A 15,576-nucleotide genomic window follows, 5' to 3' on the forward strand; every position below is an offset into this window, starting at 1 on the left:
ATAGATACCCTTTATAGTGGCTTGTTCTATTAGTACAAATCACTAGAAGTTTTCAACCATACATAATTTAAAAACATTCAATTCAATGGCTTCTTGTCCTTTAATGTAATCTGATAGATTTATTTTTTCCCCAACAAAAACCAACAGGATTGAGAGCAGAGTTTAATTGTGGTGTGATATACATAACATAAAACTTACCATTTTTAATCAGTTTTAAATGTACAGTTTAGTGCAGCATAAGATTTTAAATTCAGTTGTGTTTCCTCTTAGTTATTTGTCTCTGTTATGTTTTCAAGGTGAATTATTCTTTAGCATTTGTGACAAGAGGCGAATAACACTTCTAGGTTTTTTAAGAGCACATTAAGGTGGAAGTCGGAGAAGGCAATGGCCCCCCCACTCCAGTACTCTTGCCTGGAAAATCCCATGGACGGAGGAGGCTGGTGGGCTGCCATCCATGGGGTCGTGAAGAGTCGGACACAACTGAGCGACTTCACTTTCACTTTTCACTTTCATGCATTGGAGAAGGAAATGGCAACCCACTCCAGTGTTCTTGCCTGGAGAATCCCAGGGACAGTAGAGCCTGGTGGGCTGCCGTCTATGGGGTCTCACAGAGTCGGACAGGACTGAAGCGACTTAGCAGCAGCAGCATAGTGGCTTGTATATATTGTTGGTCAATCGATAATCAAAAAACAGTTGGGGAGATACCTTCTTGAGTCAGGGAGAGTATCCAAAAGGAGGCAAACCCCAGTCCCATGAAATGGACACATGTATGCAAGAAAAAGGCCACTAACCCAGTAGCCAACAGGATTCCTCTTTCTGAAACTCATGGAAATTTTCCTTTCCAGAGCTGGGAAATGGACTGGACCTGAGCTCCCCCTGGAGGCCCACACAATTATTTGCACCAATTTGTCCCCGGGCTTTGCAGGTGGGCTAGTGGTAAAGAACCCACCTGCCAATGAATGAGACCTAACAGACACAGGTTCAATCCCTGGGTCAGGAAGATCCCCTGGAGGAGGTTATGGCAACCCACTCTTTTTTCTTTTAATATAAATTTATTTATTTTAATTGGAGGTTAATTACTTTACAATATTGTATTGGTTTTGCCGTATATCAACATGAATCTGCCACAGGTATACACGTGTTCCCCATCCTGAACCCCCCTCCCTCCTCCCTCCCCGTACCATCCCTCTGGGTCGTCTCAGTTCACCAGCCCCAAGCATCCAGTATCATGCATTGAACCTGGACTGGCGATTCGTTTCATATATGATATTATACATGTTTCAATGCCATTCTCCCACATCATCCCACCCTCGCCCTCTCCCACAGAGTCCAAAAGACTGTTCTATGCATCTGTGTCTCTTTTGCTGTCTCGCATACAGGGTTATTGTTACCATCTTTCTAAATTCCATATATGTGCGTTAGTATACTGTATTGGTGTTTTTCTTTCTGGCTTACTTCACTCTGTATAATAGGCTCCAGTTTCATCCACTTCAGTAGAACTGATTCAAATGTACACTCTAGTATTCTTGACTGGAGAATCCCATGGACAGAGGAGCTACAGTCCACAGGGTCACAAAGCATCAGATACGACTGGAGCAAGTTAGCACGCGAGCATGTCCATGAGTCCAGGAATTTGTAATTTAGCAGGAAGTAGCAGAGGCTCTTCACTGTCCTGAAAGGATACCTTTGTTATTGGTTTGATCCAGGCTGCTCTTGGATCAAATTGTGTCTGAAATTTAAGACTGGAGGGAGGCCCATGCAGGGGTTATTCCCTATGACCTGATTTTTGCTTCCAAACTACCCAAAGAGAAAACATTTTATTTATGCCTGTTTTGAAAACACACAGATACACAGGATAGTTGTATTATTTAGGACACTTTGCTTGTAAGTCACAGGAACCAACTCAAGTTAAGAAAAAAGGAAAATTATAAGGATATAGTGTTTCACAAAACCCCAGGGCAGGACCATAGCCAGACCTCAGGAAAGAACCAGAAGGCTGCCAGAAGTCTCTCATTTCAGCTTCTCTTTGTGCTTATGTTGAATTCCTTTTCTCACTGCAGACTAGCCTTTTCTGCTCCCCAGTCCATATAGCATATGGGAGCACTCTGCTGTCCAGTCACCCACTTGATGGTTTCAGGTCTGATTCACATTCCAAGAGAGACAATTGCCTTGGGTAGCGGTTCAGCTTCTCTTGGTCCAGTATAGTAAGACCATGATGTGGAGTCACATACTCTCTGGGAAGTTGATCTATTCCTAGAGAAATTTTCTTGGAGAACTGGCTCATGGTTTAAGCAAACATCCTCCATTTTAAGAACTCCTCTTGGAGTCTTGGTTGGAGTAGATGGTTCCAGATCTTGGGAACAGGGAAGATTTTCCTGGAACCTACTGATGGTAACTGCAGCACATCACAACAGTCCCTGCTGGAGGATGCTGAAAGATGCTACAGTTGCCATGACCTCTATCTCCCTGTATCAAGAATGCAAGAGACCTACCTGGTGGTCCGCTGGTTAAGACTCCATGCTTCCACTGCAGGGGACAAAGTTTTGATCCCTGATCAGGGAACTAAGACTCCACATGCCATGCTGCAAGCAATTCATGAGAAAGACAGACTTTTTGCAGGAGGGTGGGGAACCAGGCCTGGGACAAATTAAATATGTCCCAGTATTTAAATATTAAGTATATTTTAATTATTTTTCTATATGTAAAAGCTATAATAACTAAAGCTAGCAAACTGTTAAAGTAAATGTTTCCCAGATAGCTCAGCTGGTAAAGAATCTGCCTGCAGTGCAGGAGACCCTGGCTCGATTCCTGGGTCCAGAAGATCTGCTGGAGAAGGGATAGGCTACCCACTCCAGTATTCTTGTCTTCCCTTGTGGCTCAGCTGGTAGAGAATCTGCCTGCAATGTGGGAGACTTGAGTCTGAGCCCTGGGTTGGGAAGATCTCCTTGAGAAGGGCAAAGCATAACTCCAGTATTCTGGCCTGGAGAATTTCATGGACTGTATAGTCCATGGCGTTGCAAAGAGTCAGACATGACTGAGTGACTTTCACTATCCTCTTACTTTGACAAATTTATCTTTAAAAGGCAAAATCCAAAATATTGTAAAGCTGTGGTTTTTATATTTAGATTTAAGTTTTGAAAACTTAACCATGATACAGCTAGAACCACATGTATAAAAATTGAAGAGTAATAAAAATTGCTTACTATTTTCAAATGTTCTGGGCTTCCCTGGTGGCTCAGAGGTTAAAGCGTTCTGCCTGGAATGCAGGAGACCTGGGTTCGATCCCTTGGTCGGGAAGATCCCCTGGAGAAGGAAATGGCAACCCACTCCAGTACTCTTGCCTGGAGAATCCCATGGAGGGAGGAGCCTGGTAGGCTACAGTCCATGGGGTCACAAAGAGTCGGACACGACTGAGCAACTTCACTTCACTTCACTTTAAATGTTCTTAAGCCACACATGCAGTTGTGAACAGCACACTAATTTTCTAGTACTTTTGTAACCATGCATTGAAAGGCAAGAAAATACACACTAGGTGGTGAGCAAGACTTTATTGTTATTTATTTTGAGAGGAAGAATTTGACAAATTTTAAAATGTGTCTTTTTCTTTTACCTAAGCACTTTGCCGCTCAAATCGTACCTACGTTTCAAAGTATTGTCCACAGATTTTCAGCGCATTTGGATGCAACTGTCTTTTGTTTTGAGAACACAGGGCAAGAGGAATAGAGAAGCATTTCTCTGGGGCCTGGACAGCGTCTAGTCTCAGAGGAGATATTTAGGGAAACAGGTTATGCTGTCCTGGTGCTGAGCACTAGATCCCGAGTGACAGAGATGCTCATCAGGAGTAAACGCATGTGTTTGTTCTTTTCCTTCAGCTTTATTGAGATATAACTGACCAACAGCACTGTAACAGTTGAGGAAGTAGGGAAAACCACTAGGCCATTCAGGTATGACCTAAACCAAATCCTGTACAATTATACAGTGGAAGTGACAAATAGATTCAAGGAATTAGACCTGATAGACAGAGTGCATGAAGAACTATGGCGGAGGTTCATAACATCACGCAGAGGTGGTGATCAAAACCATCCCCAAGAAAAAGAAACACAAAAGGGCAGAATGGTTGTCTGAGGAGGCCTTACAAATAGCTGAGAAAAGAAGAGAAATAAAAGACAAAGGAGAAAAAGATATCCATCTGAATGCAGAGTTCCAAGGAATAGCAAAGAGAGATAAGAAAGCCTTCCTCGGTGAACAAGGTAAAGAAATAGAGGGAAACAATAGAATGGGAAAGACTAGAGATCTCTTCAAGAAAATTAGAGATACCAAGAGAAAATTTCATGCACAGATGAGCACAATAAAGGACAGAAACGATATGGACCTAACAGAACCAGAAGATAATAAAAAGAGGTGGCAAGAATACACAGAGGAACTATACAAGTTCATTAAGATCTCTTAATGACCCGGATAACTACGATAGAATGATCACGCACCTAGAACCAGACATGTTGGAGTGTGAGGTCAAGTGGGCCTTAGGAAGCATCGCTATGATCAAAGCTAGTGGAGGTGATGGAATTCTACCTGAGCTATCTCAAATCCTAAAAGATGATGCTGTTAAAGTGCTGCGCTCAACATGCCAGCAAATTTGGAAAATTCATTCTAATCTCAAAGAAGGACAAGGTCAAAGAATGTTCAAACTACTGCACAATTGCATTCATTTCACATGTTAATAAGGTATTGCTCAAAATTCTTCAAGCTAGGCTTCAGTAGTCTGTGAACCCAGAATTTCCAGATGTACAAGCTGGTTTTAGAAAAGGCAAAGGAACCAGAGATCAAATTACCACAATCCGTTGAATCACAGAAAAAGCAAGAGAAATCCAGAAAAATATCTACTTCTGTTTCATTGACTACACTAAAGCCTTTGACTGTGTGGATCACAGCAAACTGTGGAAGATTCTTATAGAGATAGGAATACCAGACCAACTTACCTGCCTCCTGAGAAACCTGTATGCAGGACAAGAAGCAACAGTTAGAACTGGACACGGAACAACATACTGGTTCCAAATTGGGAAAGGAGTATGTGAAGGCTGTATGTTGTCACCTTGCATACTAAACTTACATGCAGAGTACATCATGCAAAATGCCAGCCTGGATGAAGCACAAGCTGAAATCCAGATTGCCAAGAGAAATATCAATAACCTCAGATAGGCAGATGACACCACCCTTACGGCAGAAAGTAAAGAGGAGCTAAAGAGTCTCCTGATGAAAGTGAGAGGAGAGTGAAAAAGCTGACTTAAAACTCAACATTCAAAAAACTAAGATCATGGCATCTGGTCCCATCACTTCATGGCAAACAGAAGGGGAAACAATGGAAACAATGACAGACTTTATTTTCTTGGGCTCCAAAATCACTGCAGACGGTGACTGCAGTCATGAAATTAGACACTTGCTCCTTGGAAGTAAAGCTATGACAAACATAGATAGGCATATTAAAAAGCAGAGACATTACTTTGCTGACAAAGATCCACATAGTCAAAGCTATGGTTTTTCTTCTAGTCATGTATGGATGTGAGAGTTGGACCATAAAGAAAGCTGAGTGCCGAAGAATTAATGCTTTTGAATTGTAGTGCTGGAGAAGACTCTTGAGAGTCCCTCGGACTGCAAGGAGACCAAAACAATCAATCCTAAAGGAAATCGACCTTGAAAATTCATTGAAGGACTGATGCTGAAGCTGAAGCTCCAATACTTTGGCCACCTAATGCGAAGAGCCAAGTCATTGGAAAAGACCCTGATTCTGGGAAAGACTGTAGGCAGGAGGAGAAGGGGACAACAGAGGGCTAGATGATTGGATGGCATCACCAACTCAATGGACATGAATTTGTGCAAACTCTGGGAGATGGTAAAGGGCTGGGAAGCCTGGTGTGCTGCAATTTATGGGGTGGCAAGGAGTTGGACACAACTGAGTGACTGAACAAAAACATCAGCTACAACTGTTTAAGTTTAAAACATAGAACATAATGACTGGACTCCCATATATCATGAAATGATTATCACCATAAGTTTAGTGAATATCTATCATCTCATATAGATACAAAATTAAAGAAATAGAAAAATAATATTTTTTCTTATGATGAGAACTCTTAGGATTTACTCTCTTAACTATTTTCATATATAATACACAGTAGAAGGAAATGGAAACCCACTCCAGGGTTCTTGCCTGGAGAATCCCAGGGACGGGGGAGCCTGGTGGGCTGCTGTCTATGGGGTCGCACAGAATCGGACACGACTGAAGCGACTTAGCAGCAGCAGCAGCGTTACTTATATTTATCATGCTGTATACTACAGCCCTCATACTTATTTATTTTATAACTGGAAATCTATACCTGCTGACTACCTTCATCCAGTTTTCCCTTCCACCACCTGCCTCTGGTAACTACAAATCTGATCTCTTCTGTGAGTTTGTTTGGTTTTTAAAATAAATACATGTGTCTGTGATATGCAGAGTTCTCTAAAGCACAGGCAGGAGCTCATCTTGCCTGGGTCTAAGGACAGTACTGAATAGACCAAGCCAACATTGCCTCCCTTTATAGCTATGATGTTATACACAAAATAAATATACTATTGTACTAAATGGTTATGCACATTAATTAAAGTTATAAAACTTTTGCAACAGAGGCATTATGATATATACAATGGAATGAGGTATGTGCTTTATATTCGTGTTTGGGAGAACAAAAAAATGATGGCCAGTCTGTATCTGTATCTGAGAAATGCTGAATAGACGTTAAGTCAATTTCTTCACAGCAGGACTTCTCAGAGCCTTGAATATACTAATAGGAATTGTGACTGTCAAAGAGGGAGATAGAGCACGCAGTACTTTTTAAATTTATTTGACTACCAAAACATGTTTCATGAATTAACATCTCACACATTTTTCAGAGATTTTGACCTACCATGGCTGTCTTTAGTAGGAAAGAGTAGAAACAAAAAGGCAGCGCAGCAGTGGGAGAATCCACTGGCTCCCAAGGTGACAGAGAAAACCCCCGTCATCATGACCGCTCCATTCTGCAGATGACGGCCGTCTTGAGTAGTAAGCAACTGATCTTAAGGCCCTGGAATTTAGTGGCTTGGCCACTGCGCTTACAAGGTACAAGGTCCAAGTTCAATCCCAGGCATTCTGGAATGTGTCTTTATGGTAGGTATCTGATGCCGGGGAAAGCTTTATCCCAGCACTGAGTGGACTACCCCAGTGATCTCTGCCCTCCACCTTCCTGCATCCCATCCATGTGCTGGACTCCAGGTGAGCTGACTCCACAGAGCCCTCCTCATCTGCATGGGCGCTTGTGAGTTCTCCCCACGCTCTGATCCTCTAAGCCTGGCTGCCCAGTGCTACTAGTGGAATGAACTGAACCAGACTGCCACTTCCTCAAGGAAAGGACTCTGGGTTATTCACATTATTTGAGTCCACAAAGTAGGACCAAATCAAAATTTGTGGATGATAATTCATGCTAGAGATGATCTGTGATGTAACACCCACCACATAACCCTCAAGGACCCAGAGAATACCGATCCTTTTGATCCTTTTGATCAAGGATACCAGTCCATCATGTGCTCTTTTGCATGAGACGATGTGAGACGAAAGTTGGACACGACTTATTGCCTAAACCACCACCACCACCATTATATGTACAGTTCATTGTACAGTTCAGTCACTGTCATGTCCAGCTCTTTGTGACCCCATGAACTGCAGCAAACTCCCGGAGTTTACCCAAACTCATGTCCATCAAGTCGGTGATGCCATCTAACCATCTCATCCTCTGTCGTCCCCTTCTCCTCCTGCCTTCCATCTTTCCCAGCGTTAGGGTCTTTTCCAATGGGTCAGCTCTTCACATCAGGTGTGTACAGTGATTCACAAATGGTAAGACACCAAACAATAATTATTATTAATACAATCGCCATTGCCCTGATCAGTGATTGGTCCATTTCTAATGACCTACAGTAACTGAGCCAGACCTAGCACTCTGCCAAAGTCCAAGCATCTTTATGTGGTACATTGGAGATGGTTCTTGAAGTAGTGGAGAGCTAGCTTGAACTGGACCTTATCATTGGTGTTGGCCCGGTATCTGCCGTAGGTCTTCTCCAGGGCTGCCAGCTCTGGGTCCGCCACTGAAGAATGGGGCTGGTGACCTATAATCACATCTGAGCAGGACCCCACGAGCAGACTCCCGAGCCCATCAATAAAGAACTCTGCCAAGAGAGGGGAAGCATGAGAAGGAAATGTGACCTTCAAGCCACAGACCTAGGGTCCTATTGCAGGTCCGGAAGGAGAGTCAGGGGGAAGGGACACGGTTTACATCCTTGGGGTGATTCCACCCATGTGAAGCCACCTGCCCAGGCTAATGAGTTGGAAGGACAGACAGACACAGATTAGCTTCCAACTAAACGGAACTGTGGACTCCAGGACTGAGGGCAATTTAAGACAGGAAGTTCACCAGCTGCAGTTACAGAGGAAAGGAAGTCTGGAAATGCAGGTGCAGCAGCAGGTAGGGGCCAGAGCTGTGGGGAGAGGAAGGGGAAGGGTATCTCAGAAAAGTAGAAACAGCCTGATGGAGGCAAGAAGGCAGAGAGAGTGGAAGGAGGCAGGGGAAACTGGGGGCTCCCCAATTTGGGGAGAATGGGCAAGCTGCCTGATCCGTGGCACACGGCCCTTCCTCCCAACCCCCTTGGGGGAGAGCAGACTTCTGAGGTCAGTCCACAGCCCAGCTCCCTCTTCACTCTCCCAGCCTCCCCACCTGAGTGAGCCACTCGCTGCAGGCGGGGGTCAAAGCCAACTCTTTGGAGCCGCTCTGTGTGGGCCAGGAAGAAGTTAACGACACCGCTGGTCACCACGCAGTTGGGGAAGCCATCCAGGGGCCCGAAAGATCCTGTCCGCCGATGGAGACAGTCCCCATTCTTAGTGTGCTCCAGGAACAGCTTAAACTGGAACGTATTTCCAAGCACACTGCCACCTACCTAGCCAATGGACGGAGAAACCTGCATTAGAGAACAGACGATATCCATGTAGCCCCTGCCAGGAAGCCTTACTGAATTGAACCTGTTATGACAAGAATGACTTCCCTGGTGGCTCAGATGGTAAAGCATCTGTCTACAATGCGGGAGACCTGGGTTCAATCCCTGGGTTGGGAAGATCTCCTGGAGAAGGAAATGGCAATCCACTCCAGTACCATTGCCTGGAAAATCCCATGGACGGAGGAGCCTGGAAGGCTACAGCCCATGGGGTCGCAAAGAGTTGGACACGACTGAGTGACTTCACTTCACTTCTTCATGACAAGAATAACACCCTTTCTCTATCTACCCTTCATACTAGGCCTACCCCAAGTCAAAAGGGCAGACAACTCTGCTGTGCTTACCCTCCTGCAAGCTCACTCTTTCCACGTGGCTCACTCCCTTCTGGTATGAGAAGCAGTGTTTGGGTGCAGGTGAGAGGCAGCCTGCATATGCAAGCGTCCCTATATGGACTTCCTGCAGCCAGCCGTCTGTCTCAAGCTCCTTCCTCCCATTCTCTGTTCTTGGCTCACCTCTCTGCGCTGCCTGTCCCTGCACTCATGGGAGATGAGTGCATCTCTATGTTGGAGCCTAGGCGAAACAGGACAAGCAAGTATATCTGTTCCTGAAACATCATAATCACCCAGAGGGACACAGCAGTCTGCTGTCCCCTGTTCTTTCTCTCCTCCTCTTAGTAAATGGACTGAGTTTTGATGGACTAAATTAAGATCTAGCTACTATCCCACCAAAGTTGAAAATTTCCCACTTCCCTTGCAAGTTTTGACCATGTGTCTAAGTCCTGGCTGAAAGGATGTGATTTAGAACAGATGCTTGCTACTTTTATAAATGTCACACTCTTAAAAGAAAACTGCTTGTCTTTCAATTCCCCTCTTTCCCCATTTCTTCTGACCATACAGCCGAGGACAACAAAAATGGATGAACAACGGGGAATGGAGCTGGTCCAGGATGTCTCTGGAAGGAGAGTCCAGCACCAGCTCTCATTACAGGGGCAGGAACTGCACCCTCTATGTCATTTACGCTACTGTGATTGGGTCTCTAGAGATATCTTAGTCAAGCCAGATGCTTTGGGGACTGTCCACTTGGAGTAAGAGATAACCATGGTCACTGTGCTACTTCTTATCCATTTTCTTTCTTTTTAACAGCTTTTTCTTTGACATATTAAAATTGTATATTTTGAGGTTATACATCTTGATGTTTTGATGGATGTATACATTGCGAAAAGATCACCGCACTCAAGCTAATGAACAGATCCATCATCTCTACACAGTATGGTTATCTCTGCAAATTTCAAGATACAACGCAGTATTATTTCCTGTCACATTTTTCCTCTCTTCCCTATATGTGAATGGATTTTTGATGTTTTTGTTATTTTTTCTAACTCTCATTAAGGCTACACGTGCTTTCACAGCTTTGTCCCATTTGCATGTTTGTAAGGGTGTGTGACAGCCAGAGCCACGCTTGCCTTCTCCCATCACTGCAGGGAGGAAGTCAGAAGGGATGCATAAACACGACATTTCAAAGACGGAACAATGGTGCGTTTGGGGATGGGGGTTGGTGTAATTTGCTCAAAGAAAAGTAAGAATGGCGGCAGAAGCAGAACTTCCACATCTGACTCCCATGTGAAGGTCTCAGCCCCAGCGGCTCCTCATCTCCTCCTGCACTGCCCCCCACCCCCACCTCCCCTGAACACTTGCCTCTCTGCCCTTCTCCTTCCCTTCCCCCCTGGCTTGTCACACAGAGGAGATAGAACCAGCAGCTCCCCCTTACCACATCCAGTTCGGTCTTCTCTAGGACATCCACCAGCACCTCAATCTTGGTCTTCTCATTGAAGAGAAAGTCATCGTCCACCCAGAGAACGTATTTGGTGGTGACCTGAGATATGGCCAGGTTCCTACCGGCAAACCAACCCTGTGAGTAGAGTGAGGTTAGATGGTGGTGGCCTCCCCTGCTACCTACCAGCGTTGCTTGGCAGCTTTCTCAGTTGCCAAGAGCCGCTGCACTGCACCCCAAACAGTGCTCAGGAACCTCTAGGTTAAAGGGAGTCCATGCCTCAGAGACACTGGGAGAAGGCCAGGGGCTCTCTGGGTCAGACTGAGACCAAGAAAGGTGAGAGAGTCCCTCCTTGGCCCTGTGGCCAATATGGACTGATGGAAGTCTCTTTTCACCTGGCAGAGTCTCTCTCTGGGGCTCTCAAGCCCTTTCCCCTCATGGAGCCTGGAAGCTATTGCGGGGGAAGAGGCACTCTGGTGAGTGTCACGTCCACCTCCTCCTTTGTTTGAAGGAAGGTGAATGGAGGAGATGTGTCAGAGAGGGTGAAATGATAGGGATGAGCGGTTTCTCTGCTCTTGGACCTGCAAGCCAGGAAACTAGACTGTCAGACACTGCAAGTCACTTAGAAGGATCCCATCAATTTCTAAACCACGCATGAGAAAAGGTGGATTAACTACCCTGTTAATGCAGAAAAGGGAAAGTGACCTGATTTCTTTGTGAATTTGAAGTCAGCAAAAGGATTCAGAGGAGAATCCCACACCCTCCCATGCCAAGATCTTGCTGCCTTGCGAAGTCTACTGAAGCTGGCCCCTCCAGGGTAAGGACCTGACTCTGACTGAGGCCCTCTTGTCCCAGGATTCAGGTGTCTCCCCACCCAGGAGGGACATACCTTGCCGTAGGGCATGGTGTAATACTCCACATGGCTGTCATTAATTTCCAGGGGCTCCTTGCTGTCATCAGCCACGATCACAGTCAAGTCTGGGTAATACTCACGAATGCTCCGGAGCATGGTCTTGAGCTTGTGGGGACGGAGGAAAGTTTTGGTGGCAATGGACACCAGGTTTCTGAGCTTCCTCTCTGAGCAAGAAAGGGTAGACATCAGAGTTCTGTCTTTGGGAAGCCTCACTGTCTTGACTTGTGTCGTTCTGAGGGTTTCTCTATATCATGACTTCTCAAGTGCTTAATAAGAGTTGGTTAGTTGGTTTAGAAAAATATATTTAAATATACCCTATTTGTTTTTCATGGCATCTGGTTCCATCATCTCAAATAGAGGGGGGCAAATAGATGGGGGAAAAGTGCAAGCAGTCTTGGGCTCCAAAATCACTGCAGATAGTGACTGCATGAAAGTAAAAGACACTTGCTCCTTGGAAGAAAAGCTATGACAAACCTAGACAGTGTATTAAAAAGCAGAGACTTCACTTTGCTAACAAAGATCTGTATAGTCACAGCTGTGGTTTTTCCAGTAGTCATGTACAGATGTGAGAGTTGGACCATAAAGAAGGTTGAGCACCAAAGAACTGATGCTTTCAAATTGTGGTGTTGGAGAAGACTCTTGAGAGTCCTCCCTTCAACTGTAAGGAGATCAAACCAGTCAATCCTAAAAGAAATCAACTCTGAATATTCATTGGAAGGACTGATGCTGAAGCTCCAATACTTTGGCAACATGATGCTAAGAGCCAAGTCATTGGAAAAGACCCTGATGCTGGGAAAGATTGAGGGCAGGAGGAGAAGGGAATGACAGAGGATGAGATGGTTGGATGGCATCACCAACTCGATGGACATGAGTTTGAGCAAGCTCCAGGAGATGGTAAAGGACAGGAAAGCCTGGCATGTTGCAGTTCATGGGGTTGCAAAATGTCAAACATAACTTAGCAACTGAAAAACAATGATAACGATTTGTTTAAATTTTGTCTGTGTTCTATTCTAAAGTCTCTTCCCTGGTTCTGTTGGTTCCGTTCTGGTGTTTCCTACTATCTACCTGGACATTTCATTTTATGCTTGCCTGTCTGTACTGGGCTTGTATCCTGCTTTCATACTAGGAGCTGAGATGCATAGAGCCTTGCCCATCAAGGGATTCGCTATGTAGAGTCACAGGTCCCAGGAAGAGGAGAAAAGCTCTAAAGGACTTGAGACCTGCTCTGTCATCAGCTGCACTCTTACGGAGAAACTTGCCTGATCTTTATCCTCTGGAAGATGTAAGAGGAAACAGGTCCACTTGGAGATCGGAAGAGGGTTAGACCAGGTTGTATGATTTATAGAAACAGTTAGAGAAAGGACAGCCTTTCTATGGAAGTGACCCTTGGGTCAAACAACAGTAGCTGCTGGTGTGTTTAGGAGATCTAGCCACAGAATGGAGCCATGCCAGCTGATAGGTAGGTGGGTCGTCTGGTGGGGTGGGATCAGCTGGAGTAAACACATGCTGACGGTCACACCCCACCAACTGTTTGTGCATGAGTGCAACAGAACCCCACTGCAGAGCCACCTTCTCAGAATGACAAAAGTCAGAGGTCATTCTGTCGCACCATTACCCAGCTCCTCCTGAGTCTTTGGGAGTGAGTGGAAGTAAGACAGGAAGACAATAGTACAGTCACTTCAGAAAAAGACTGGCCTTGGGCCCTTGGGGTCCAAGTCCCGGGGGGGAGAAACCAGGATCACAGGAATAAAAGATTAACGTTACTTTTGGTCCACTACTGAGTACACCTAGTTGCCACAAGACAAGAAGCTCAACTGTAAATTTTAACCATATCTGTTCCTGGGCTTTCTTGTAGAAAATTCTCATGCATTTCTTCCCCTGCACAGAAACACTCTCTATTCCTGACAGCCATCATGCAGCCACCTGCTGCTGATCCAAGAAATTTGATGATTTCTGGAAATTATCAGTGATCATGAGACAAACCATCCCTTTTGCTATAAAAGCAACTCACCCATTTTACCCAGGGAGCTGGCATTTTCCCTGCCTTCTCTCTTATGCACAAACTATCTCTGTGAATAAAAGGCTTTGCATGCTGAAGAGTTGTGGAAGTGATTTTCATTTCTGTGGGGTGGTATGGTATGGTCTGAGAATCTGGAAAGGGCTCAGTAACAGAAAGGGTCATGTAAATCAGGTTCAAGAGCGTGTCGAATGAAAGCTCTATCTTTTCTCTTCTCAGGCCACGTGACAAGTTTGGTTCTTTCATTACAGTAAAGACAGAATCAGGAGCCTGAGTTACCATAGGAGGTAGTCAAGATGGGAGACTCCTGGCCAGGTGGGTGGTATAGCATTCTACTTTGATATTGTTTATTGTTCCAAACACAGAGCAATGATGAAGAAATATGCAAAGACAGAGCCATGTTCAAAAACAAATGACATTTCTTCCAAGGAACAGGAATCAAAAGCAGTGAGCAGAGCTGGAGCTGGGTCTGCTGCTATCTGGGGTCAGAACAGCAGAGGCTGGGAGGCAGAGTTTGATTGTTAATGGAATAAAAGTGTCTCACGAAGTATGTGGGTCCACAACCAGGCTTTTTGCTAGAAACCATGGACTGGAGCCAGGCTGCACTCCCTCCAGCTCTCATGACATATAACCCACTGGGCAAGGAACCTCAAAGAGCCATCATCCCCAAACACATCTCTGGGTTCAGAGATGACACCATCTCACACAGCCATGTCCTGTGCCAAGCCACCCTCAGGCCCAGCAACTGGCTCTTTGGTGATGCCCATATCACTAGGGGACAGGGACCCCAAGACTGTTGTATATAATGATGGGCTGAGAATCTGTGGTAACTGTAAAGCTGTGAGATGGGAAGGAATCAGGAGAGAGAAAGAGGGAGAGAGGAGAAAACAAAACAAGCTTGTAAAGCCTCGTATTCAAGATGAGCCACCAGCAAAAATCCCAAGACATTCAGAGAAAACTAGTTTGAAAGAACAGCGGGCAAATCCACCCTGTGCTAGAAGTATCCACTCTAGACAGATAAACAACAGACGAATCTGAAAGGGATTTAAAGTGAGAATTTAAAATCTTTAAGGTGATAAATCACAGAATCACATATATGAAAAAGAAAATATGAAACAAAACAGGCATAAAAGAAATGAGAATATTTAGATATGAAACCAACTTAAAATTATTTAAGATATATACAAAAAATCAAAAGGGAGACATGACTTAAGATATTTAAAAAATTTTTAACAAGCATAAGAGAATTCTATGAACAACTTTATGACGAAAAAAAAAGACAATTTACGTTAACTTTAAGACAACTTTATAGAAACATTTAAAAAATTGACTCAATGTACATATAGATCAATAACCATTGAAGTGGTAGAACTGTTAGTTTTAAATTTCTTCCCTTTCTCTTACTCTTTCCCATTCACATTCCTGCCCCAACCACCTTCCCCAAAACTTGGACCAAAAAAAAAAAAAAAGACAAAAGGACAGACAAGTTTTAATAAAACCCCAAGAGACATTGCTGCTGCTGCTGCTAAGTCACTTCAGTCGTGTCTGACTCTGTGTGACCCCACAGACGGCAGCCCACCAGGCTCCCGAGTCCCTGGGATTCTCCAGGCAAGAACACTGGAGTGGGTTGCCATTTCCTTCTCCAATGCATGAAAGTGAAAAGTGAAAATGAATTCGTTCAGTCGTGCCCGACTCTTAGCGACCCCATGGACTGCAGCCTACCAGGCTCCTCCATCCATGGGATTTTCCAGGCAAGAGTACTGGAGTGGGGTGCCATTGCCTTCTCCAAAGAGACATTCCTATTTTATTACAATTCAAT

General features: G+C 44.7%; 1 protein-coding gene across 1 annotated transcript in view; it reads right to left on the bottom strand.

The window, feature by feature from the left end:
- The window catches only part of B4GALNT2 (beta-1,4-N-acetyl-galactosaminyltransferase 2), a gene marked incomplete at its 5' end in the record, with an annotated part of 38,993 nt that continues 31,449 nt past the window's right edge, over positions 8,033–15,576 (bottom strand). The window contains 4 exon segments of the mRNA NM_001314262.1: positions 8,033–8,238; positions 8,784–9,003; positions 10,825–10,965; positions 11,717–11,904. Coding sequence (NP_001301191.1) covers positions 8,033–8,238; positions 8,784–9,003; positions 10,825–10,965; positions 11,717–11,904 — 755 coding nt within the window.

The sequence above is a fragment of the Capra hircus genome, chromosome 19, assembly GCF_001704415.2.
Source record: "Capra hircus breed San Clemente chromosome 19, ASM170441v1, whole genome shotgun sequence".
Classification (NCBI taxonomy): domain Eukaryota; kingdom Metazoa; phylum Chordata; class Mammalia; order Artiodactyla; family Bovidae; genus Capra; species Capra hircus.